Below are 25572 nucleotides of genomic sequence, written 5' to 3' on the forward strand. Positions count from 1 at the left end.
GTCGTCGTGCTCTACACAAAGTGTATGTGAATTGTCAAATTCCTTTCGGTCAAAAGTCAACTTGAGTTCATAATTTAGTCAAAGGGCAAAATTGTCTTTCCACATAATAAATTACTAATCAAATATGAATTTTAGGTTTGGGTCATTACAACCTACCCGCCTTATACAAATTTCGTCCTCGAAATTTATGCACCTGTCACTCGAAGAGGTAAAGGTACTGCTCCCGCATTTGGTCTTCGGATTCCCATGTAGCCTCTTCTACAGTATGACTCCTTCATAAGACTTTCACAAGTGGAATCTCTCTCGATCGCAACACTTGCGTCTTCCAATCCAAAATCTGAACTGGTTGCTCCACATAAGTGAAATCAGCCTTCAACTCCACTGGTTGCTCCTCTAACACATGGGAATGGTCGGAAATATACTTTCGGAGCATGGAGATATGGAAAACATCATGCAATCGAGCGAGATCGGAAGGCAAAGCAAGCCTGTAAGCTACTAGACCCACACGCTCTATAATCTCATAAGGTCCAATATAGCGAGGACTTAGTTTCCCCCGCTTCCCAAATCGCACTACACCTTTCGAAGGTGATAATTTCAAAAATACCCAGTCTCCAACGTCAAACTGAAGATCTTTTCTTCTATTGTCCGCATAGCTCTTTTGTCGGTACTGGGCTGTCTTAAGTCGTTCTCTAATGATTTGCACTTGTTTCTTGGTCAATTCAACATCCTCAGATATGACCAATCTATGTTCACCCACCTCATCCCAATAGAATGGAGTTCTACACTGTCTCCCATACAAGGCATCAAATGGAGACATTCCGATACTCACTTGATAACTGTTATTATATGCAAACTTCATAAGTGGTAACTTCTCATCCCAATCACCCCGAAATTGAAGTGCACAGGCTCTCAACATGTCTTCTAGTGTCTGAATGGTCCTCTCAGACTGACCATCTGTCTGGGGATGAAATGCAGTACTAAACTGCAATTGGGTTCCAAAAGCTTCATTTAAATTTGTCCAAAACCGGGATGTAAACCGTGGGTCGCGATCTGAAACAATGGATACTGGTACTCCATGAAGTCTCATGATCTCATCTATAAAAATCTTCGCCAGTTTGTTCAAACTATAATTTGCTCTCACCGGCAGAAAAGGAGCGGACTTGGTGAGTCGATCCACGATGACCCACACTCCATCATGCTTACTCTGTGTTCGGGGCAGCTTGAACACAAAATCCATCGTAATCCGCTCCCACTTCCACTCAGGAATTGGAAGTGGTTGCAAGAGCCCTGATGGTTTCTGTCGCTCAGCTTTCACTTGCTGACAAATTAGGCATCTTCTGACATACTCTGCTATTTCTTTCTTCATAAAAGGCCACCAGTAGTGCTCTCGCAGAGTATGATACATTTTTGTGCTTCCAGGGTGCATTGCAAACACTGACTCATGGGCTTCCTCAAGAATCTCCCTTTTTAAACTTTCATCATTAGGGACATATAACCTGTTACCCACCATTAACGCTCAATCATTTCGTACAGAACAATCAGTTCTGTCGCCATTTGCAACCTCCACTCGCAGTGTACAAATCAGAGGATCCTGAGATTGAGCTGCGAGTATCCGTTCTACTAGCACTGGTCTCACATGGAGAGTAGCTAACAGTGCTCCCTGATTATCCACATCTAGCCCAACTCTGAGCTTCCTCATTTCTACCATCAATGGTAAATATCTTCCTCGAAGATAAGCTACAGATCCTGAAGATTTTCTACTGAGTGCATCTGCAACAACATTAGCTCTTCCTGGGTGATGCTCAATGGTACAGTCATAATTTTTTATCAGCTCTAACCATCTTCTTTGCCTCAAATTTAATTCCTTTTGGGTGAATAAATACTTTAAACTTTTGTGGTCTGTAAAGATCTGGCATGTTTCCCCATAAAGATAATGCCGCCAAATCTTTAAGGCAAAAACTACTGCAGCAAGTTCCAAATCATGAACAGGATAATTCAGCTCATGCTTCTTCAGTTGTCTGGAAGCATAAGCGATCACCCTACCATGCTGCATTAGCACACACCCAAGTCCTTGTTGAGACGCATCACTGTAGATCACGAAGTTCCCACTATCATCCGGAAGTGCTAAAACCGGAGCAGTGGTCAGCCTGGTCTTGAGTTCAATGAAACTCTCCTCACACTTATCTGACCACACAAATTTAACTCATTTCCTTGTCAAATAGGTGAGAGGTGCCGCTATGGTGGAGAACCCTTCCACGAAGCGACGGTAGTACCCGGCTAACCCTAGAAAACTCCGTATCTCAGTAACACTGGTTGGTCGTAGCCAATTTACTACTGCTTCAATCTTTTGAGGATCAACATAAATGCCCTCTGCAGAGATCACGTGCCCCAAGAAACTCACTCTGTCTAACCAGAATTGACACTTGCTGAATTTGGCATAAAGTTGCCTCCTTCTCAGAGTCCTCAACACAAGGTTTAAATGCTTCATATGTGCCTTCTGACTCTTTGAATACACCAGAATGTCGTCTATGAACAGAATCACAAAGCGATCCAAGTAACGTTGAAACACTCTGTTCATGAGGTCCATAAATGCAGCTGGCGCATTCGTTAATCCGAATGGCATCACCAGGAACTCATAGTGCCCATACCTCGTTCGAAACGCTGTTTTAGGCACATCCTCTTCTCGAACCCGTAACTGATGATATCCAGACCTCAGGTCAATTTTAGAAAAGACCTTGGCACCCTTCAGCTGATCAAACAAGTCATCAATGTGAGGCAAGGGATATCTATTCCGCACTGTGATCTTGTCCAGCTGTCTGTAATCAGCGCATAACCTCATGGTGCCATTCTTTTTCTTAACAAATAAAACTGGAGCACCCCAAGGAGAAAAACTAGGTCGGATGAAACCCTTATCTACCAACTCCTGCAACTGAGTCTTTAATTCCCTCAACTCTGCTGGTGCCATTCTGTATGGTGCTTGAGAAATAGGATTTGTTCCTGGAGCGAGCTCAATAACAAACTCAATCTCCCGATGAGGAGGTAATCCAGGAAGATCCTCAGGAAATACATCTGGAAAGTCCTGTACGACTGGAATATCTTCCAATCGCAGCCCATTATCTCTAGTATCAATGACATGTGCTATATATCCTGAGCACCCTTTTCTTAGCAACCGTTTTGTCGTCATAGCTGAAATGAGGCAAGATGGAAGCACTCTACGTTCGCCATAAAAAGTTACTTCAGGTCGTCTGGGACTACGGAATACAACTTCCTTCCTGAAGCAATCTACTGAGGCACGATGTCTGGCTAACCAATCCATCCCTAAGATGACATCCAAGTCAACCATGCCCAAAGGAATTAAATCTGCTTCCAAAAACACATTTTCCACCATCACTGTACTATCGCGATACACTGTACCTACCCTAAAAATCTCTCATGTAGGTACTGAGATCGCCAGTTCAGTCTGCAGAGCCGAAAGTCTAACATTGGCGTTATGGGCAAAACTAGGTGTGACAAATGAGTGCGTAGCCCCAGGGTCAATCAAAACTCTAGCAGGAATGCCAAAGACCTGTAAAATACCTGTAATGACATCAAGCGATGCATGTGCTTCCTGCTGGGACATGTTATACACTCTGCCTGTGGCTCTGGAACGTTCACCACGTCCCCTCTGTTGACTACTGCCTCGACTGGCCACACTGGTCTGAGCACCACCACTGGACGAAGCCTCCACAAACGGTGGTATCTCCTATGATCGACCCTGCATAACTGTCCCTGGAGTTGGCGCACCTATGGCCTCTCTAGTCTGCATGAACAGCGGGCAATCCTTCCGAAAATATCCAGGTTGTCCACAGTAATAGCATCCAGTAGTACCCTGCTGGCAAGACCCAGAATGGTACCTACCACATCTAGCGCATTGGGGGCGACTCCTCCTGCCAGATCCTGACAGCAACTGTCTTCCAACACCTCTTGACTACCCCCAGAGCGGTTTCCAGAACTGCTACTTTGGTTGGAACCTCCGCTGGAGCTGAATCCAGGTCGGTAACCTCCATAGCTGCGACCACTGGATGATCCCTAGCTGTAACTGCCTCTCTTAGATGATCCTTGACTAGGACCACTTATTTCAAACTGCTGCCTACGGAGTTCACCCCGTGGTCTAGCCATCATCTGGCTACTCTCAATCAGCGAAGCAGACATCACCACATCACTAAAATTGGTCAACCGCTGACTGATCACAATATCTCGGATGGAGGCCTTTAACCCCATAGTGAACAGCTGACACTTCTTACTTTCATCCTCCACCAGTGGAAGACAATACTTCGACAGATCATGAAACTTCTTCTCATACTCTAATACAGTCATCATCCCCTGTTCCAGCTGCAGAAACTCTTGCATCTTCAAATTCTGGTATGCTTGTGGGTAATACTGACTGTCAAATGCAGCTCTGAAGACTTGCCATGTAATGGTTAAAGGATCCCTGTATCGCCTTTTGACGGAATCCCACCAATGTCTGGCATTTTTAATCAAGAAGAAGGTGGCCAGAGTAACCATACTGTTCTGTGGAACAGCCATGACCTCCATGATCCGCTCCATCTTTTCAATCCACTCCTCAGCTACTGCTGGGGTACCATCCCCATCAAAGTCAGTGGCCCCTATCCTCTTTGCTTGATCAGCATATCCCAGGGAGGGATCTCTGGGCTGCCCAGTACTGGCTAAAGCCTGAGTCAGCAACTCCAAGGTCTGCTGGAAGTGGGGATCTCCCTGCATAGGAGGCACAGCAGGTACGGCTCCTGACGAACCTCCAACCACAGATTGCTCTACCGGTTCAGGTACCGATGCAGGAACAGGAACGTCCTCCTGCCCGAGCTGGGGATCCTGTCCCCTCTGTCGGGATGACTGTCTAATCCCTCTACGGACACCACCATGCTTAGGGCCCATCTTTCTGTCACAAGAAACATATTTTCAGGAAAACGAGGATGCACAAAGTGCGAAGTCTACAGGAAATTAAACCTAATGCTCTGATATCAAGTTGACAGGACCCGATCCAAATTCCGTTTTGGAATCCAAGTCAGACCCTGTGCGTGTCCGACACCTGGCAAATGTCGGGCACATATGACCTATTTGCCCTTCTATACAAAACACGATTAAATAACAAGGTTGACTTCTACCGAAAAGTCGGCAGAGTTTCCCTTGTAACTGGCTCAATACCAAAACATTTTCACCTGCCAAACAAGTATACATATATACAACCAACTGCCAGCATATGTATATATACATTCCAACAGTTCAAATGTCAATCTAGGGCAAAACATCAAAGCGACTACTAAATGTACAAAAGAGTGAATCTGTTGACAAAACAAAATCCTACATCAGAAGAAAGGCGCGGAAGATGGGAAGTGGCCCGGTGGTGGATTCCTGTGCACGTCTACTGCTGGGGGCGCAAAACAACAATAAGGGTGAGTGGACCCAGAACAAAGCTTAGAAAATAATATATGAACATACTAACCCCATTGTAAAAACAGTTATATAAATTAACTTATTTTCTTTATTTCTGAAATTAATGCATGTATATAATTATATACATTTGAAAACAGTTTAAACTATCACCTAGGTGTACCCTTATTTTCGTCAATTCCTTATATCCGTCAATTCCTTGCATCACCATGGGTGACACATACTTGCAGGTCTCAGTGACAAGAAGTCAGTCCGAGCCGCAACTCGCAGGATTCTGGGAACCGTAGTCCACCTTTATTCGCATTACTCGCTCCACACAAGTTCGAGTACCAAGGAACTCGTGGGGCAACTGTCAAGCATGCTGACTAAACCGAAGGCAACAAATATAATCCGAAGGCAACATGTCATATCTGGGTACAAGGTGGTTTAAGAAAATATAAAGTTTCTGAAGAAAATCTGTTGAATAATTAACTTTCTATAACCTTTAAAATTCTGCTGCCATTTATCTGATAATTAACGGGAATATCTTTTCCTATATTCTTTAAAGGAAATTTCACTCGGCAGCATGTAACATAAAATATTTAACAGCCTAAAACAGCTTATATCTGAAACTGAACTGCTTAATTGAAACTGAACTGCTTAAATTCATTTATAAAAACAAAGACCATAATATTCTATTAATACAATATAGTATTAAATTAAAAACCCTACCCCTGGCTCCTAAAAGTACGTGCAGTAATTTAAAGTGATCTCTATGCCCATAAAAGCTTTCCTTCCACGTGGGGTAGTTTAGCGGTATCTTGGGACTCAAATAGTGCTAAGGTCCAAAAAGTCAATCCGGAACCCCACGGGTCCATGACCTCACAATATGATCCGGATGCCGCTAAAAGGTCCAATATATTTAGGACACATGTCCCGAGGGTATTGGTGTCGATCGAACGGTCGGATTGATCACAATCCTGTAATCGCATAATTTCTAAACCCTCACACAAGGGTTCGCGTTTTCGGAGTATCCGGGATTCCGATTCACAATCCGTCGAATCCTACACGTTTCTAAAATTATCTCGAATGACATATCTAAAATTGATTACGATCCAACGGCTCAACAGTGTTGAACCCGATAATCGCACAATATGAAAAATCCGTTCGAGGCTCAAACGGTATCCAAATTGAGATCCGCGAATTCCTACGCGCTCGTGACGACCTAAGGATCACATCAGAACATAGTGTCACTGCACCACACTCGCCCACGCGCCGCCGCACGAGTCGGCAGTGATGGGTGTCCAAAGCGATAACGCATCGCCGGAAAATCGCAAAACCAAGGCTCCAAACTCCTATCCTAGGTATAACACCATATTTGGAGCCACTTTTGTTCTTGGACCAATCCCAAAAACTGACCGGAAGTGGCCGAACACGGAGGCCGAAAGTCGGCCGAATTTCAATTTGCAAACTGAGCTAGCTACGGTCAAAATCGATGCAAACCTACCCAACCATCAGCTAGAGCACGGAAAATAGGTAGAAATCCATACCTTACTCGACAAATTTGGAGGAGAATTGAAGGAGAACGAACGGGTTGAATTTCTGTCAACACCGATTGGTTTTCTTCAATTTCCGGCCAGCGCCGGCGGTTCCACGGGCGGAGAATGGTCCGAAAGGATAGAGGAGGTGGCGGCAGTTCAAACGACACCGGACTCGTCGCCGGCGGTGGTCTGTGGCGGCGACGGCGATCGAAGAAAACTCATTGTCGGGGGGGTTTTGCGACGGGAGAGACCGGCGACGGCGATCGAAGAAAACTCATTGTCCGGGGGGGGGGGGTTTGCGACCGGAGAGAGAGAGAGAGAGAGAGAGAGAGAGAGAGAGAGAGAGAGAGAGAGAGAGAGAGAGAGAGAGAGAGAGAGAGAGAGAGAGAGAGAGATATCAGTCAAAGGGCAAAATTTAGTCAACTTTGAGTTCATAATTTAGTCAAAGGGCAAAATTGTCTTTCCGCATAATAAATTACTAATTAAATATGAATTTTAGGTTTGGATCATTACAATTCTCGTGTTCGTGTCCATGCAACATAAGCTGAAGGATTTAAATATGTGTATGTTTGTCAGCAACAAATAGAAAAAGGGGCCACAAAGATATCAGGACATATTGGAGCTCATGAAGTTAAAAAGGGACTTGGGTCTTGGCTGAAGAGAGGAGAAGAGGGAATTTTTTTATTTTTATAATGTTTTTTTTAAACAGGTTATAATAAGGAGTTTAGAGTGAGGAGCTTATTTGAGATATTCAATTCCATCATCAACAAATGTGAGAAAATCAATTGACTTAAACATTTTAAATAGTTTGATAGTGGGACTGAACCCTTCAAATAAGGCCATCTTTAGTCATGGGCTATATCCCAAACATAACCCTAAAATAATGCAAAACTCATCTCCAGCCATAGGCTAAACAAAATTTGGGCCAAATTTGGAGGGCCACATTTGGCCATTTAGCCCTCCAACCGGGCCAAATGTAGCACAGCTTTGGCCCATGCCAAATATGTAGTGGGGCCCATCCATGTGCTTTTCATCAGCCAATATTGATATATATAGATTTTTAAAAGCCTTTTAAATGTTTCAATTCGTAGTGTTTAAGAAAAGTATAAAAAAATTGTTGGCAATGACGTTGGAGGTCAGACCTACCCACTCCCTTTAATTTTATTTTTTTTTAATTTTAAAAATGTGGTCAGCTTTTCAAATCTTTTCAAGTATTGTTTAAAAACAATTATAAAAAAGTCTTGTTCATAACCACTGGAGCTCAAACATTGAAACTCATCCTTTTTTTTTTGTCTTCACATTTTTAAATGTTTGGTACTGCCTAAAAAAATTATAACAAATTCTGGATCATGACCATTGAAGGTCAGACCCTTGAAACCCTTCCAATTTTTTTTTTATAATTGCCTTTGTTGGCTTTTTTTTTTTAATAGTAGTTTAATTAAATTAAACAATATGTGATTGTGAAATGTATGAATGTTGTACTATTGTTTTTCTCAAAATAATAAAATATGAAGGACCCTAAAATATAGTCATACATGGCTGAAAATGAAAAAATTTATCCCTGCACTATTCTTTAAAAAATTAATATTTTAATAGGCTAAAAATTTAGACCTAGACTACGTTTAACCCTACAGCTGGAGCTGGCCTAAGCTCCTCACTTTAAACTCCTTATTGCAAAGGCTCCCCTTTTCTTTTACCTTAGGGGATACAACGTGCTGGGATTGGATGATACTAGTTTGGCTATTTTAATAAGGCTTGGGCTATATAGGTTAGAGAGGTTTTCTAGAAATTTGGGTCGGGCTGCAGCCCTACCTAGACAGGGCTGGGCCCGTGCATTCAAACGCAAACAAGAACAACCAACTTACGAAATACACAAAATAACTTTTCATCATGAATAGCAACTTTTTTCAAGGTTATCATATCAATAAAATGGCTGATAGACACCGTACAAACCACTTCGTAGTTTACGACACCAAAAAATAAATTCACTTCGTATTTTCACTCCCCGTCACTGCAACCTGACCTTTATTCTTGGATTGGCGAGCCTCATAGGTATATATGTTTCAAAAATTTATAACTCAAATAACAAATCAACGCATAGACGAGCAAAATTTTACAACATTTCTCCACCACACATACAAAACATTGGGAAGTAGGCCTTCTTTCAACCTACAAGATAATTACGACACGTGCGTTAGTGTTTGTGCATTCCATGTTCCCACAGTTAGTACCTACGTATAACATATCATATCACATTGTCGATTCGTAGGACTTCTATATGATGCGTCATTACGCTAAACGAACCAAATGTGAGAAAACTTTCACATATGCAACTGCAGTTTTATCTACAATCCATGAGTGTCTCAAGGGGATACACGATAAGTTGATAACAAAGTATTTGTGATGAAAGAAAAAGATGAGCCTACCTGTAGTTTGAGAAATACTAAAACATATTCCTCTGCTCCTCCTTTATCACAACATATACTTATCTCTTGAAAACAAATTCCGGGGGCTATCCCACTTCGTTGGATATCTTTATGTAATCCAAGAGCCTTTTTAGAGCCTTTCCACTGTCAATAGCTTCTCTGGCTCTATCTAGGGCCACATATATGTCTTCTGCACCATCACATCCAAGTAAGTGATCAACCATTCCAGCATTTAAGACTATTCTATCATAAGCTGGTCCCTTGTTACCACGAAGTGCTGTTAAGCCCAACTCTATATTCTTCGAGACCTAAGTTGCAGAAAATGTAATTATTTGTCATAAAACCCTGGTTTGTTAAAAATGAGGGAAAGGAGAGGGACGGGGTATCAAGGAACTGTACCGATCTATCAGTTCTTGGAGTGTCAGTGGGTTCAAAACCATAGTCTCTGGCATTAACCTCTAGACTAAAACTCTCGCGTGAAACCCCTGCAAACCAACTTTCAGGCTTCAGTTTCGATGGCAGGAACTTGATGCATGAACCTCAACATTTGAGCAGCAACATGAAAACTTAAAAAGCTTAAAACTGGAAATTACAACCATTTGAAAAAAAATGAACAACAGAACATAAGATGACTTAAAGAACAAACCATCAACTTCACAAGCAGATGCCATGCTCAGTGAGCGGAACCCTGAACAGTAGTTTACAGGAATTCCTCTTGATGAATTTACTGATCGTAATCTTGTTGTCATTGAGAGGGCTCCTTCCTCACCCTTCAATAACAGTAAAGTCAAGATTAGTTTATTTGAATAACTCAGTTAATATAGAAATTCTGAACTTATTTATGTGAATGTTCTTTACTTCTTAACTATATCTATGATTTCAAATAGCAGATTATCATTGAGTTTTGTGATTAAAAACGGGAGTTGTTATTAGCATTGCAAAATAGTCATCATTCACTCATCCCTTTCTTATTTTTAACATTGAAGAGGAGTGTACGATGACTATTTGGAGTGCCAACAGCTGCCTAAGAAAATAACAAATTTTTCATATTTGAATGTTCATACACATCTTGCATAATTGGCAAAGTTCCAACCTTCACAACCAAGCCAGAATTAACACCTCTTCTTTTCATAAGCATTAAGAGCGGCTCCTCATAACCTTCATGATAAAATCCAGTAACAATTGCTTCCTTCCCACGGGCCTGTTGAGAAAATAATACATATTTCACTATGTAAAGTGCAGCAGAAATTTTCATGTTAATGCTGGGAACTTTTCATTTTAATCAACACAGAATATGGGATGTATACATTATGTCACTAGGTATATTGTTGATGCCAACTAATGTTTAAGAAATTAAAGTACATAAATCAATTGTATGGAAGTCAAGTATTGAGATAGTAGATGCATCCTAGACTTCTCTGCATCGAAATGCCAGTCAAGGATTTCTTCAACATTTTCTTACAGGAATAGCACGGATAAAAAATTACTAAAACTTTTATAGAGCAAAGAATGACGTGACAGACCTTCACAAATTGCTGAACCTTTTCGGTTGTTGCCAGGGGGGGGCGTTTCTTAATATGCTCTCTCAACTTAACTAATGAATACCTGCACAAATCATAGAATTCTTGTCATCAGCTTCATCCCAATTAGAGTACTTACTAACCAGAGCATGCCAAATGGCTAGAGATTCACACAGAGAAGGGCGGGCTTCACGTTGGCTTATATAGGCAAAACCAATTTCGTCATCCTGAAATAACGAATTAAAGAATTTAACCACAACCCAAAAGACATTAAAAAGAAAAGAAAATGAGTAAGCATAGCAAGAAATCTGTTTATGAGAACCACAGATACCTCAAGAAGTATTTTTGCCTGCAATGGGGTTAGGCTTGTATTTGCCCCCATAAACTTAAGCATTTGTTCTTCAGTAACACCTCCCTAAAAAACAGAAACATTATTACTCGAGCCTTATTATTTCCATTATCTAGTCAATGAGTTGAGCAGAGCTGAAAGCTCACCTTGGGTGGCATCCATTCCACGCCATGAAGCAAGGAAGATTCAGCATAGCAAGATCGAACTGCAGCAACAAACAATGTGCTCCTAAAGAAACGTGTGTTTCCATCATAAGGTTCGCCATAATGAGTGAGAGACTTAACATCAGCAATTGGAGTGGCACCTAAATACACCAACAGTTCATCCTCGGAAAAATAAAGGAAAAACTAATCGAGATAATAATAAGACTAGAGCTTACCAAGTTCATCATCAAATGCCAGGCAGTAAGCTTTCAACTCGCGGTCAGTTTCTCTGTTCATACGCTGGCCTATCAACAATGCCGAAAGCAATGCTTCACTTACACCTGTGGACGTCCCATCCTCCATTGATTTCAATGGAAGAACATCTCGCAGAACACCTTGAACTTCTTCAAATCCAAGGTGGCCGCCGGCCAAAACCTCCCGGAGGACACCGACCAATCTCATCTCCCTCGTGCCGTTACCGACGAATTGGGGCCCAATTGAGCTTCCCGTGCCCATTAACGAGCCTTCCGGGTCCGCTATGAACACCACGTCCGCCGGAAGGGCTCGAACCAGAAGCGGCCAGAACTGGTTCATTGCGCGACTCTCGCCTTCGCTCCATTGCGTCCCTTCCGGAAAAGCATTAGCGCGAATTGCCATCGCCGCGAAAAATGCTCCGAGCTGTGATTTCGACACCGGCTCTTCATCTATCAGCTCTCCCTTGACTGATCTGTATATGGTGTCGAGAACCTTGAAGGCCTGGTCTTCTCCGAGAGGTCTGGTCTGGGTGGGGCCGGTGCAAACCCTAGCCTGAGCGTCCAGCACCGTCTGGTTCGGCTTCGGAAGATTAGAGCTCCGATACGACGAAGAAACCGTCGGATTTCGGATATCGGTCTCTGAAATCCCTGATTGATCGATCTTGACCGAGTCCAATGTGGCTCTGGTGGTCAAGGCAAGTCTTCTTCCGTTGGAAAGGTGGCCGTTGTTTGCAGGGAGCTTGAGGAATGCTTGGGTATGAGAGTGAGTGAGGTTTCGAGGTTTAGCGGTGGAAATGGAAGATATGGAGGTGAAAGCGGAAGGTTCTGGATTGAGAAGAGCTTTCATGGTTGATTTTTGGCAGCTGTGTTTTCTTCTTCTTCTGCAGCTGCTGCTTACTTGGGGAAGGTCGCAAAACTGGCGATAGCATTGATGTTTTCAATGCACCCCAAATCCCTTTGTTTATTTTATTAGTTTTCTCAACGTTCAAAGCTTACCCTTTAAGCTGACAAAAATAGAAGCCGCTTTTAAAAATAAAAATAAAAATAAAGATGACTAGATATTTTAAAGACTGAAAAAAAGAGGGTGTCCTATATAACCATAAATTAAAAGAATTAAAAAGTGCAGTGGGATAATGTCTTGTTCTCTCTTTAAGCGGAGGATACCTGTAAATAAAGAGATGCATATTTTCTTTTTGAAAATAGGTGAATGAAAATTTAAAAACACTTTGTGCATGTGGTTTCTTAGTTAATGAGAATGACATCATATGTGAGTCAGTTAATGTAAGGAATCAAGATGAAAATCCTAGTCTCCACTCTCCCAAAAAATATTCTACATTTGTTTTCACTTTGAGGGGAGAAAGTCATTGTTTTTCCTCTCCTTTCTCCTTCTCCCTTTATTCATTCTTCTAATTTCTCTAATTTTCAAACACATAAGGTTTTCCCAAATTATCTTGATTTTGTAATGATTTCCCTCCATTTATTATAGGCGGATGCATCTCAACATCGGATCTCTACCTGCATTTCGGTGTCTGATTTCTACCACTATCTTTTTTGCAGTTTCTTTATGTTCGAAATAACTCACAGAGACTCTTTGGGTTTTCTGTGTAGTTTCACTTCTCTTTTTGTGAGAGTTTTCCACCTCTCTTTTGTGAGAGTTTTATTTGTATTGTTATGACTTGGTTTTTTCAAACTTTATCTAGTTTTGGTTATTATGAGTTTGCTACGTTAGTTGGAATACTATGCCAGAGTTTCTTTGCTCATGTGTGATTGTTAATGAAGGAGTCCTAGATTGTTTTAATTTTGATGTTAGATCGCTACGTTATTGTAATGGCCCTTTGTGGTTTGTGGCTAGTGGCTTTTTTGGCTAAATTATGAATGCAGTCCCAAAATTTCTCAACAAAAAAAATGTAAAGAATTAAGTAATTTTTGTACCAATGGGCCTAATAGGAACCTACTATCTATCCAAATCATATATCGATATTATCCTCGCCTTAATTACCTAGATAGGTCCAAAACGATTAGCTATCATTGAGTTTAGTCATCGCGTTCTTTGTTTTATATGTAGGTCCTTTGACATATATTACTCTTTTTGTTGCGTCGGATTTCCCCTTTGAGGTAAATAAGGAAAACACATTGAAAATCTAAATTTAATGCATTATTTCCTTGTAATTGAATTCCAGAATTTAAATTTTGAATTCTTTCCTTGATAATATTCCTAATATATGGATAAAATACAATTTAATCAATAAAAAGTAAAGACCCACATATTATACCAATAGATCAGACAAGTACCCACATTAAATTATGTACTTAACATACATGTAATATAGTGTTATTATTAGCAACGAAAAATACTTAGTGATAAATCTTGTTACCTATAAGTTAGGAACATAAATTAGAAGACTACCTATAAGTTAGATACAAAAATAGACGAAATAAAAGTGTATGTTACCTAAATAAAAAAAAAAGTACATAAAATACTTTTACACATTGTCGAAAAAATGAAAAAACATATACATACCTATGCAATAGGCAATGGGCAATATGACATAAATGACTATTACCTGATTTAAGTCATAAAGGACAACATTGGAACAAAAAATAATTATAAGAATAAAATAATAAGAAGATTACATCATAAAATATTAAAAAAAGGAAATGTAATTTCATGTGGCACAAAAGTCAAAAGATTGAAATCAAAGTCACTAAATTCAAAAATTAAACCCAACTCTTTAATAGAAATTTTGATCTATATCAACTTATCTATATAATATTTGGGTTTGGTTGTTTTGCTAAAAGCCCTTGTACCACGTTTCTCTCGACTCTGAATATGTAAATGAGTGCACATTGAACTAACTGCTTTTGCCAATTGGATTAGGGAAGTGTTAGCAACCTTCTCTCTAACATTCTCTTTTGGACTTTCTCCTTTTTTCTCATGACAAGTGTCACTTTCCTTAAACTAAAAACAATGTCATTAATGCATCACACAAACTAGTTTTTGTTTTCCAAATTTATCCTTATTAAATGTATTAATTTTTTTTTTAATAACATGCTAATTTTTTTTTTTTTATAACTTTCTTACCACCTTGTTAAAAATTAAATAAGAAAATAAAAACTAATATTTTTTTTAATTTTTAATTTTCCCAAAGAGAACGTGTGTTTTGTTAAAAACAGAATAAAGATGATAACAATGTCATCAAACAAACTTTATTTTTATTTTTTAAAAATATGACTTTTTTCTTATATTTTTAAAAATTTTTTTTTTTAACAATGTGCTAAAGAAATTATAACAAAATTTGAATAAATTGAAGGAAGTATAAAAGCCAATACATTTTAAAAGGTTAAACTTGGAGAACAAAAACTAAATTGTGTGATGCATTAATGATATTGTTTTAAGTGTATGGAAAATGACACTTGTCATAAAGAGAAAAGAGAAAGTTAGAGAAAAGTTGCTAGCATTCCCCGTTGGATTAAAAACCCTATTTCAAGCAACAAATTTACCCCACCTGATAATTAATTAATTAATTGATTATCACAGTGGACCATGGACAGTACACAAGCAAATACAGACCAGTGTGTGTCCATAAACAATACAAACAAATGGCGACCCAGTACGAACAAATGGCAGGCACTCTTGCTTTCTTAACAAGGAAACGCAGAGAGAATAAGCCGGTGAAAATGGCTTTGAGCGACGCTAGAGAGCGGTGGGAGGTCCATTTCTCTCGCTTCTTCGGCTACCCTCCTATCAGCTCCACGTGTCCCGATCTCGTCCCTCTGCCTACCAAGGTCAGAAATCGACGGCCAGCTTGCAACTGGGTCTCCTCCTCCCTCCCAGCTCTTCTCCAGCTTGTTCACGACCACTCCATCTCCGAAGTCCTCCTCACTGTGTGCTTCAGTGGCAAGGTTCTGGTGAGTCCACCTTGTCTCTCTTATGCCTTCTCGTCTTGTTAATTTTCAGCTGTAGATTCCGTTTGGTTGCTGAGAAAACCAAGGAAAATCGGAGCTGGATAACTAGGAATTCAAATCCAAGTAACTCATGCTTGATTTTTTTCATTTTGATATCTAAAATGCTTGAACACAAGTTGTCCAAATAAAATGTACTAATTTTTATGATTGTTCCCAATCTAGATGCTAATATAACTTAAGAGGCCTTTTTCTGTGGCTCGCTCTCGCTCAATATGTTATTTCTTTTGTTCAGAGTGGCATATTTTATTTGATAAATCTTTGAGTGATTATGATTGAACATGTTTCAGGAGGAGCACTATGTTTCCAAGCTACAGTTTGTCTGGCCTCAGGTCTCATGCAACCCTGGATTTCCTGCCAGGGGTACTCGAGCCGTGTTTATCAGCTACAGAGATTGTGTGGGCGAGGCAAGCTGCTCAATGCTTTTTTTTGTGTGGAATTTATTCATATATAATAACTGAATTTCATGTGTGATGGGCATTCTCTCTTATTTGGGGCTAAAAACTCACAATGTCTTGTTTCCAGGTCCAGAAATTTGCTTTGCGATTTTTGTCAGTCGATGAGGCACAGAGATTCATGAATTCCTTGAAGGTGAAGCCATTACTTCAAATAGCGTACAGTGTGTTATTTGAATATAGATTTCATAAAGAAAAAAGGAAAAATGTACAATGTTCATTGCCATGCTACCATCACAGACGACTTAAGCCTTTGTCTTGCAATAGTGAGTGGTGTAAAGATTGGTTTGTTTTTCAGGAGATCTTCAACATAGGGAGAGATATTGAACCTCTCAATATTGACTTGGGATCTGAAATTTCAGCAGAGTCTGAGTTCATGTCTTCTAATATACCCCTCAGCCGGTAAAAACAAAACTGGCTATCTCCTAAAATTCTTCATTATTCCCCTAGCAGGGGATATATGCTGCCAATAAACATGTTGAGGAGAATCTGTAATAGTGTTTTGCTGTGTTTTCAGGGTTTCCACAGACTTGAATATCATGCCTCCGTCTCAGACTTGTACTACTCAAATATCACCAAGCTTAAATAATCAAGCTAAGCCATACTCGCGTACTCAGGAAGTGAAAAATATTCATAACTTCCAGAGAAACTTTCCAGCCTTTCCTCCAGGTTTCACCTCATTGCCGAGTGACTGTCACCCTGCTGTTGAACAAGGTAAATTATTTTATACATAGATTTATTTTCTGCCAGTTGAACAAGATAGATTGTTTGCCTCAGCAGTAAACAGGAAAGTTTATTCTGATCCCATGTGAAGAACCATTTTTCATGATTGAATGATGTAGGGGAAGCAAAATCAACTGTATCAGAGGCAGTCAATCTCAACTCCCAAATCTTGCCTCCTAGTTTCACCTCATGGCTTAGCAACTCTCACCCTGTTGTAGAACAAGGTAGATTCGACGCCTTAGCAGTAAACACTTCTGATTCCATGTAACGAACCATTTTCCTTGATTGAATGATGTAGTGGCAGCACAATCAACTGTATCGCAGGAAGTCGTATCACAAGAAGTCAATCTCATATCCCAACTTGCGGTATCTTTTCTTTTGCTTTTAACTTGTTGGTGTTAGAGAATGTTCTTGGTCAGTATAATAATGTAATGTTTATTGCAATGCCTTTGTAAACAGACTATTTGCATGTAAGAGTATTTGATGTTTTGCAAAACTACTGATGTATTAACATACAAGTTTGTTATGTTGCAGAGATATGGGAGAGATGCTTCCTTCCAAGGTAGGTTCTATTTTTACTTCTTTTTTCCTGATCAATCCTTTTAAGGTAAGCTATGTTCTGCAAATTAAAACTTGTTGCACACTTGTTATGCCTGATGTGCCATATCTGTCTTCATTACTTCTTCACTGGCAAACAACTTTGTTCATCGTGTTATTAAAAATACATATTCTGCTTTTTGTCACTTACGTCGGAGCTTGCTGGTTCCTACCTGTAGATTGTCACTTTAGTTTGATGTGTCTACATACACAATAACAATCTGAACACCACCAGATTCAGAAGCTGCTAATATCTGATATTGATTAAGCACTACCATCTTTGGATAAAAAGTCTTTTCCATATATCTTATTACCTGAAATGCTAATTTGTTTCTGATTCTTTATTCCTGCCCTGTTATCTCCAGATATGTTGACTAAAATGGAGAGAGTTATCCATGAAATGGGGGGTGATTTGACACTGTAGTTGTTCATGGCCATGTATCATCTAAATCAGTTAGCATTCTTCTCTGGTTCTTCCTGCCTTTGATCCCCATTTCTCTGATTTTCGAATGTATCGAACCGTACTCAAGTTTCTTATAATAGGGTTTTATAGCTAAGTGGAATCCTACAATAGCTCTGTCTCTGAAATTTTGTCTTTAAAGCTTTGTTATTTTATTGTTTCAATAATTAGCAAACCTTTTGCAGGTCCTCCGGGATATTCTTTAACCATTTTTATTTTATCGCTTTTTTGTTTAATGATATGATTTGTATTCACTTTGTAATAGTTTTTTGCTTATTGAATATCATATATGAGGTGGATTTGTGATGCTATTGTTTATTTGTCTTAATCTTAATCTTAAACTTCAATTTTTATTATTCATTATTTCTTTTGTTTAGTTAGTAATGCATCATGCTTGTACATGTCAAACAAATACCTTGGTAATAAAAGACTTATAACAACCACTCAAGGAGACTCAACTTCTCAACCACAAAACACCATCTGAATGCAATACTTACCCTCACAAATATGAATCAAATAGCGGAGTGAAGCAAATTTAAGGATCTAATTCAATCCGCCAAACTTATCCACATTGATCAAATTTTAATTGGAGGGTATTAGATTGATTAATTTTGCTGGATTGGATGCGATTTTGAACAGTCAAAAAAAAATAAAAATAGCACAGTTTTACACGAGAATACTGTAAAGAATACATCATTCTTGTAATTATTTATAAAATTTTAAATTTATATTAGTTTTTTCAAACAGATTAAACATGCCACTGCAAAGTTGCAACAAATTACAATGGGCGTCACCTGATTTGATGACTGGATCAAATACAGTTGAAAAAATAATAAGTTAATATTAAATGGAAAAATAGTTTCACCAAATGAGCAAGTGTGGTAACCAAGATTAACAAACTTCATTAGTCAAAAAACGCGCGGGACGTGACGACCCAGGTCTAGCATAGACCAATCACACAGCGACACGTGTCCGTTTGTTCATATAAATTCATGACAGCCTGAATTCGTACTTGATCTTTCTCCCCTCCAGTTCGAAATTTCGAATTTCGTTGCGATGGACCCAAACCAAGGCGGAGAGAAGAAACAGAGAAGAAAGAGAAAGAGCCTGAAAGAAATGGCCCGCTCTCTGGCTGTGGTACCATGCGAAAGCGTACAGTCGGTTCAGACGAAGCCGACGACGGCGACTGTGAGCGCCGTTAGGGAGCAGTGGGAGGTCCACTTCGCTCTCTTCTTCCCTTATCCTCCTCCTCCGATCACCTCCACGTGTCCCGATCTCGTACCTCTGGATCCCAAGTACAGAAGGCGACGGCCACTTGACCGCTGGATCTCTTCCTCCTCCTTAGCTCGGCTCCAACTTGCTCGCGATCACTCCAACTCCGAAGTCGTCCTCACCGTCGGTTTCGCGGACAAGATTCTGGTGGGTCTACGCTGCCTCCTTTACCTTCTCGGCTTGTTGATTAGATTTGCTCTTTGAAATTTTCTTTCAACTGTTGATTTGCGTTTGGTTGCTGAGAAAACTAAGGGAAAGCGAACTAAACTAGTACGAATTGAAATTCTAGTATCTTTCGCGTGTCTACATATCACGTCGCCACTGTGACCAAACTGCGCTGAGAATTTATATGAACTTTTTTGGTGAAGAATTTATTTGAATTTGAATGGCGTGAGCAATGAATGATATGGTGCAGAGAATGTGATATTGTCTTAAATGTTTAGATCCTTCTGGAAATATTCAATTTTCTATATTATTGCAAGTTTTTTTTCGTACAACTGTACGGACATTGTGAGTTCATTGCGGCCTAGCTCTTTTACATTTCCTGGTGATTGGAAGCATTATTTAACGATCTGAATAATCACAATTTGACATTGAAGTAAGGCAGAAAAAACTATGATAATCGCGATTCTGGAAGACAGAAAAGTTAGAGGAAGTTTGTGATTTGTTAATTAAATAGCATGCTGTTGTTTAGCGCATTACTGAACGTTGGATTGTTTGTACAGTAATTTCAATTTTCCAATTTGTTCAGTGCGATAGAAGGTTGTGTAGTTATTTTTACAAGTAACAACTCCTTGAATTGTTATAATTTGTTATGATTCAGGAGGAGCACTATGTTTCCAAGCTACATTTTATCTGGCCTCAGGTTTCATGCATGTCTGGATTTCCTGCCAGGGGTACCAGAGCCATCTTTGTCAGCTACAGAGATTGTTCGGAAGAGGCAAGCTGCTCACTCTTTGTTTTAAATATAAATGCGTTTAAATTTCAGTTTTGTGTCTGATACGCTGTATCTGTTATTTTTAGGCTACATGGGACAAAATAATTCGAAACTCACAGTGTCCTTGTGTTACATCTTCTTTGCAGATCCAGAAATTTGGTTTTCGATTTTTGTCTCTCCAGGAGGCAGAGAAATTCATGAATGCTTTGAAGGTGAAGCCATTACTGTCAGAAGTTTAAAGTGTGTTATTGTAATATCGATTTCATAAAGAAAAAAGGGAACACATATTATGCTCATTGTCATGCTACTGTGGAGAAGAGCTTTTTCATTTATCCTGCAATGTTGGTGTTATATGCTTGGCCCATTTTTCAGGGTATCTGCAAGGAAGGGATGGATACTGAACCTGTTAATACTGACGTTGGATCTGAAATTTCATCACAGTCTGAGCTCACGTCCTCTAATAGACCCCTCAACCCGTAAAATCAAAACTACAATCTCCTAAAATACTTCATTTTCCCCTTAGTAGATATATTTTTTCCATAAACAAGTCGAAGAGAAGTGGTGATAGTGTTTTTCTGTGTTTTCAGGGCTTGCAAGGACTTGACTACCATGACTCCTGTTCAGACTTATACGCCTAAAATATCACCCAGCTTGTTGAATAATGAAGCTGAGCAATACTCATGCACTCAAGAATTCACGCCTATTGATAACTTCCAGAGCAACTTTGCAGCCTTGCCTCCAAGTTTCACCTCATTTCTAAGCAACTGTGGCCCTGTTGTTGAACAAGGTAGCTTTTATTATTATTATTAAAATTTCTTTTTGGGGATAATTGGCCCAGGTAGATTGGTTGCCTTGAAAGTAAACAGGAAAACTTTTTCTGATTGCGTTTGATGACTGATTAACCATTTTCCTTGATTGAATGATGTAGTGGCAACACAACCAACTGGATCCCAGGAAGTCGATCTCAAATCCCAAATCGCGGTAGTTTTCTTAACGCTTTAATTTGATGGTCTTAAAGAAAGTTATTAGTCAGCATAATGTGCAATGGTTATGTTGTGCCTATTAATGCATGGATTTATTGCGATGCTATTTCTGTCAACAGTGTATTTGCGTACAAGAGTTATTGATGTGTTCTACAGAAGTATTGCGAATGTATTAACATAAATGTTTTTTGTGTTGCAGAGATATATGGAAGATGCTTCCTTCCAAGGTAGGTTTTAGTTTTATATAAATAATATTTTTTCTGATGAATCCTTTTAAGCTAAGTAATGTTCTGCAAATGAAACATGTTGTTGCAAGCTTGTTATGCCTGATGCCATATCTGTCTTTGTTCCTTGCTCATGGCAAACGACTTTGTTCATCACATGTAGATAATAACTTAAGTTTGATGTCTGTGCTAAACATTTGAGCACCGTCACATTCAGAAGCACTATCATCTCTGGACAAAGTTGCTTGGTATATTCCTTTTACTTGAAATGTTAATTTGTTTCTAGTTTCTTTCTTTCTTCCCTGTTATTTGCAGATATGTTGTTTCAAGTGGAGAAAGTTATCAGTGAAATAGGAGGCGATTCGATGCTGTGATTGTTCATGGCCCTGCATTAGCGTTTCCTCTTCGGTTGCCCAGCCAGGAGGTGGGATTTTGTCACCTACAGCCCAAAACATGTTCTTATTCAAATGATATCGTGGCAATAACTCTGTTTCTTTTTCTTTAATGCAAATCTTTTGCATGTCTTCTGCTATACACTCTAATATTTTCAGTTAAATTTATTAGTTTTTTTTATTCTATTTTTGTTTGACCAGTAGTGGATGTATATGTTAGACAAATTAATACAGATTAGTCTAAGGGTTTACATTAATTATATTGTTATTGTGTCTTGGCTATTTATGATCCAGAATTAAAACCAATCAAAAATCATTTGACATTTATAATAATTGGTGTAAACTTGCAACAAGCTTCGTCCTCCAGGCCAAGCCACAATTGATGACAAAAGAGATTTCCTAGGTAGCTATAGTGGGTTAAAGGCCCGGCAGTTTTTCCTTATCTCTCCATTCTCTCCAGTGAGAACATTGATTCTCCCCATCTTAATCATGGCCCTAACAAATCTTTGAGTCCAAGAATCAGCACTAGCAGCCATGCTTATCACCATAGCTTTGGTGCGAGGATCAGTAACCAGAGCCTGATCCGATTGAAGCAAGGCTTTCCCTTGCATCAGGTTCGCATAGTATTGGTTGTCCAGGACGAGTGGTGTTATGGGATCGAAGTCAACAACCCTGTTTTTGGCCTCGGCTTCAGGCAATGTGTTGGGTGCAGGGCACTGTTGAGACAGATTAGCAGCATAGAACCGGTCCAGGGCAGGGTCTTGGGCTTGAGTTTGGTCGTAATTGTACAGCCTGTAATCAAAGAAGCTGCAGTGGACAGCGCCAATGGAGTGTGCACCAGACAAGACAACAATTTCGTCAGAAGTCATGCCTCTTCTGCTGAAGTACTCTATGATCTCGTTGAGAGGTGTCGCAGGAGCAGGAAGGGTGACGTCAGTAGCGCGGGAAGTACGGCTGTCGCGACGGCCTGCGGGGACTTTGTGACGTGGTAGGCCGGCGAGAGCCACGGCTTCCCGAGCAGCAAATGCTAAAATGTCAGCGCAAGAGACGGTTTCTGGACACTCTGCCTCTAGCCTGGCCTTGATCTCATCAATGACTTCCAAACCTTTGATCCCAACATTGGCTGGTGATTGAATCTCAACAGGCTCATGAGAGGGCGTCGAATCCAACAGAATTGAGGCATCGCACCCCTGTACATACACACATTGTTTCGACAATCATGAATTAATTCTTACGTAAACAATTATGCTAGAAGCACCAACTCATAACCGAATACTTACCTTGACAAAGCAATCATGGGAAAAGAGTCGAATAAAGGCAGCGGGGAGCTTTTGGTCTGCCTCCACAGCCTTGGACACAACGTCAGCCACAATTTGCTCCGCATTGGGACATCTGATTCCATAAAATCCAACATGCAAGCCGTTGCCTTGGCCTTTCTCAGCTGCCTCCGAACAAGGAATGATAAAGATGGTGCAAAAAGTGAAGGTGAAGGTGAAGATTATTGTCGCCAGACTCATCTCCATGTTAAAAGATTGGTGACTGTTTTTTTTTCACCAATACTTTTTTTCTCCTTCCTCCTTTTGCTACCGCCACAATTTGGACATGAGGTGGGGTTGCCTTATATACCATGCACTAACCGCGTAGTTCTTTCCCTGGACTGGGTGATTTAGGTTTGATTATTTGTTATAGCCAGTGTTTGTCTCTCTTTCCCTCGCCGTTGGTCTTTTTTTTTTTTTTTTTTTTGGTGGTAAATACCACGAAGTTTCCCCACACTCAAAGGGTGGGATTAATCCTCGCGGTTGCTCTTTAAAATTGCAAGAGTCTAGAAATATTGGTTTTCTTTTTCTTTTCCTTTTTTCACAATTTGTTAGGGTGTTTGGTCAACCAACGGTCAATATATTGAGTTTTTATATAAAAAAAAAATAGCTAAAATTTAACCCCTATTTTCTTAAATGTCAATTTTTATAAAAACTTTCAAATATAGCAGAAAAGTTACATAAATAGACTTAAATACTCTTAAATCTAAAAATCACAAAAACCTTAAAAAGAAGCATTTAAAGAATACTCATGATCTCTAGCGTATATTCCCAAAGTTCAATTTTTATTATGTATTGTTACGTTTTTTATTTGTTTTTTTATTATTTATAATTATTATAAAAAAGCGAGATAGATTGATAACAAAACAAAATTGCAAAAGATCTTCCACTAAAACATCATTGAAAATGTGCTGCTGAGTTTTCTGGTCTTGGAACAAAAAAAAAAAGAGGCAAGACTTAACTAACTACTATTTGTTACAATAGCAATCTACAAACCATCATCCGTTAAAAAGCCGATCCATTTTCAACAAGATGTAGGACTGCTTGAATCACACCCCTGGCATCCCCTTTTATCGCACCATTAAGGCATGTTTACGTATTAGTAATGGAGAAAGTAAGGAATTAAAGAATTTAGGAATCGGGGAAGTACTGAATCGGTATGGGAAGAATCATTCCCATTAAGCTGTTTACTAAACATGTGGAATTAGCAAAGGAATGAGGTTGATTCACATTGTTATTGTTTACTAATTTTCATGAATCATAATTCAAATTAATTTGATTACTAAAATTCCCTACACATTTTCACCACAGCACATATATAATTCTCAAATTGGCTTAGGAGACTGTTAGATAAAAAGTGTAATAAAGAAATTAAAAATTCACCCAACATAATCTCACTCTTATTTACAAATAAGAGTTTTTATTGTTTAATTGAGTACGACCCATTCAAGATAAAAATATCTCTTAACTATAATCTCTTTGGAAAGAGAAAACCCTTTGATTCCAATATGAAGAATGAAATAAATAATGGAATTTGACTTGATGTTACAGCTGCATCCAGGGAAACCCTAGACTGCCTACATACCCCATTTTCGGGATCAAGCTTTTTGTAGTTCTCACATAATTTGATTGGACTTTCAAGGAATGAATGACCTCTTGAAAGAATTTGTGGTATGAGAAATATTTTATGGAATTTGGATGACTGTGGTTGGACCAGGGATTCAATTTGATTTTGTGGTTGGAAAAGTGTTTGGGGCGAATTTGGTTAAGGACCAGGGATTCTGTTTGGACTTGCGGTCGTATCTGGATTGAATTTTCAAATTGCCTAAGTATCCTTGGCGGAATCAAACCGGACGTAGTTCAGAAATTTTGATTGGATTTTCAAAGAATGAATGACCCCTTGAAAGAATTTGTTGTTTCAGAGATTTGAATTTGATCTCACTGAAATTTGCATGGGTAGATAACTCATAATGAAATTTGAAATGATTTTGTACCATTTGAGAAATTTGGGATCTTCGTATCAATTATTTGCTAATTGATACGTTTTTATTTTGAAGGGAATTTTGGACGGACCAATTTCGATTTGAGGAAAAGGTCCATCCAACTTTATTTGATGGTTTGTTAACTGGTATTTTCTAGCACCTGAGAATTGTCAATGGTTGGCTCCATTAAACATGTGAGAGTTGTTATACTGTTCGAACTCTTGAATTTGGAAGATGACCCACTTGCCCTTCATCCTTCTTTGACGATTTTTGGATATTTGGCTGGGAACATGCAAGTCTTTGCATGTCCAGCAAAACCAATTGGTTGGGCTTTGGGTTTGCTATTATCACATCTTCACTAAACAAAAAACTCTTCACCCCACTTTCTTCCTTTACTTTTTTACTAAACAACTGCAATGCATTCCTTCTTTGATTTGTAACTGGAGCTTTTGCTGGGGCAAAGTCCCATTTAGCTTGGCCTGCAGGACGCCAGAGAAAGGCTTGTTGCCCACTTGTGCATTCATTTTCTTCTTTATTTGTTAAAGACTCCAAGGCTACAGGGAAATTGAGGGGTGCAAATTAATTCTCTTGTGCCTGACTTGGAGAAG

The 25572-nt window shown here is 39.4% G+C and overlaps 4 protein-coding genes across 5 annotated transcripts; 2 read left to right on the forward strand and 2 right to left on the reverse strand.

Moving 5' to 3' along the window:
- On the reverse strand, positions 8831 to 12656 carry LOC18790831 (anthranilate phosphoribosyltransferase). Of its 2 annotated transcripts, XR_002269650.1 has the most exons (10): positions 11643 to 12656; positions 11410 to 11567; positions 11246 to 11329; positions 11089 to 11141; positions 10918 to 10999; positions 10488 to 10595; positions 10041 to 10164; positions 9794 to 9879; positions 9395 to 9702; positions 8831 to 9137 (listed from the first exon to the last, which is right to left on the reverse strand). XR_002269650.1 is itself a non-coding variant. In XM_007225550.2 (9 exons), the coding sequence occupies exons 1-9, from the start codon at positions 12505 to 12507 to the stop codon at positions 9481 to 9483; spliced, it is 1782 nt and encodes a 593-aa protein (XP_007225612.1). In that variant the 5' UTR covers positions 12508 to 12654; the 3' UTR covers positions 9264 to 9480. The 2 variants fall into 2 exon arrangements, 1 of the variants encoding a protein (XP_007225612.1); XM_007225550.2 differs by lacking the exon at positions 8831 to 9137 and having other exon boundaries at positions 9264 to 9702; positions 11643 to 12654.
- Positions 15240 to 18186, forward strand: LOC18791998 (protein POOR HOMOLOGOUS SYNAPSIS 1). Its single transcript, XM_020561998.1, has 9 exons — positions 15240 to 15569; positions 15914 to 16030; positions 16149 to 16214; positions 16377 to 16480; positions 16596 to 16792; positions 16921 to 17025; positions 17100 to 17167; positions 17336 to 17363; positions 17764 to 18186. The coding sequence occupies exons 1-9, from the start codon at positions 15261 to 15263 to the stop codon at positions 17820 to 17822; spliced, it is 1053 nt and encodes a 350-aa protein (XP_020417587.1). The 5' UTR covers positions 15240 to 15260; the 3' UTR covers positions 17823 to 18186.
- LOC18791922 (protein POOR HOMOLOGOUS SYNAPSIS 1) lies at positions 18891 to 21851 on the forward strand. The gene is made up of 8 exons (XM_007227109.2): positions 18891 to 19277; positions 19954 to 20070; positions 20214 to 20279; positions 20440 to 20543; positions 20655 to 20854; positions 20996 to 21048; positions 21250 to 21277; positions 21590 to 21851. Exons 1-8 carry the CDS (start codon positions 18915 to 18917, stop codon positions 21646 to 21648), a joined length of 990 nt encoding a protein of 329 aa, XP_007227171.2. The 5' UTR covers positions 18891 to 18914; the 3' UTR covers positions 21649 to 21851.
- Positions 21939 to 23776, reverse strand: LOC18793513 (peroxidase 5). Its single transcript, XM_007226166.2, has 2 exons — positions 22947 to 23776; positions 21939 to 22856 (listed from the first exon to the last, which is right to left on the reverse strand). Exons 1-2 carry the CDS (start codon positions 23187 to 23189, stop codon positions 22074 to 22076), a joined length of 1026 nt encoding a protein of 341 aa, XP_007226228.1. The 5' UTR covers positions 23190 to 23776; the 3' UTR covers positions 21939 to 22073.

Source organism: Prunus persica, chromosome G1, assembly GCF_000346465.2.
Source record: "Prunus persica cultivar Lovell chromosome G1, Prunus_persica_NCBIv2, whole genome shotgun sequence".
Classification (NCBI taxonomy): domain Eukaryota; kingdom Viridiplantae; phylum Streptophyta; class Magnoliopsida; order Rosales; family Rosaceae; genus Prunus; species Prunus persica.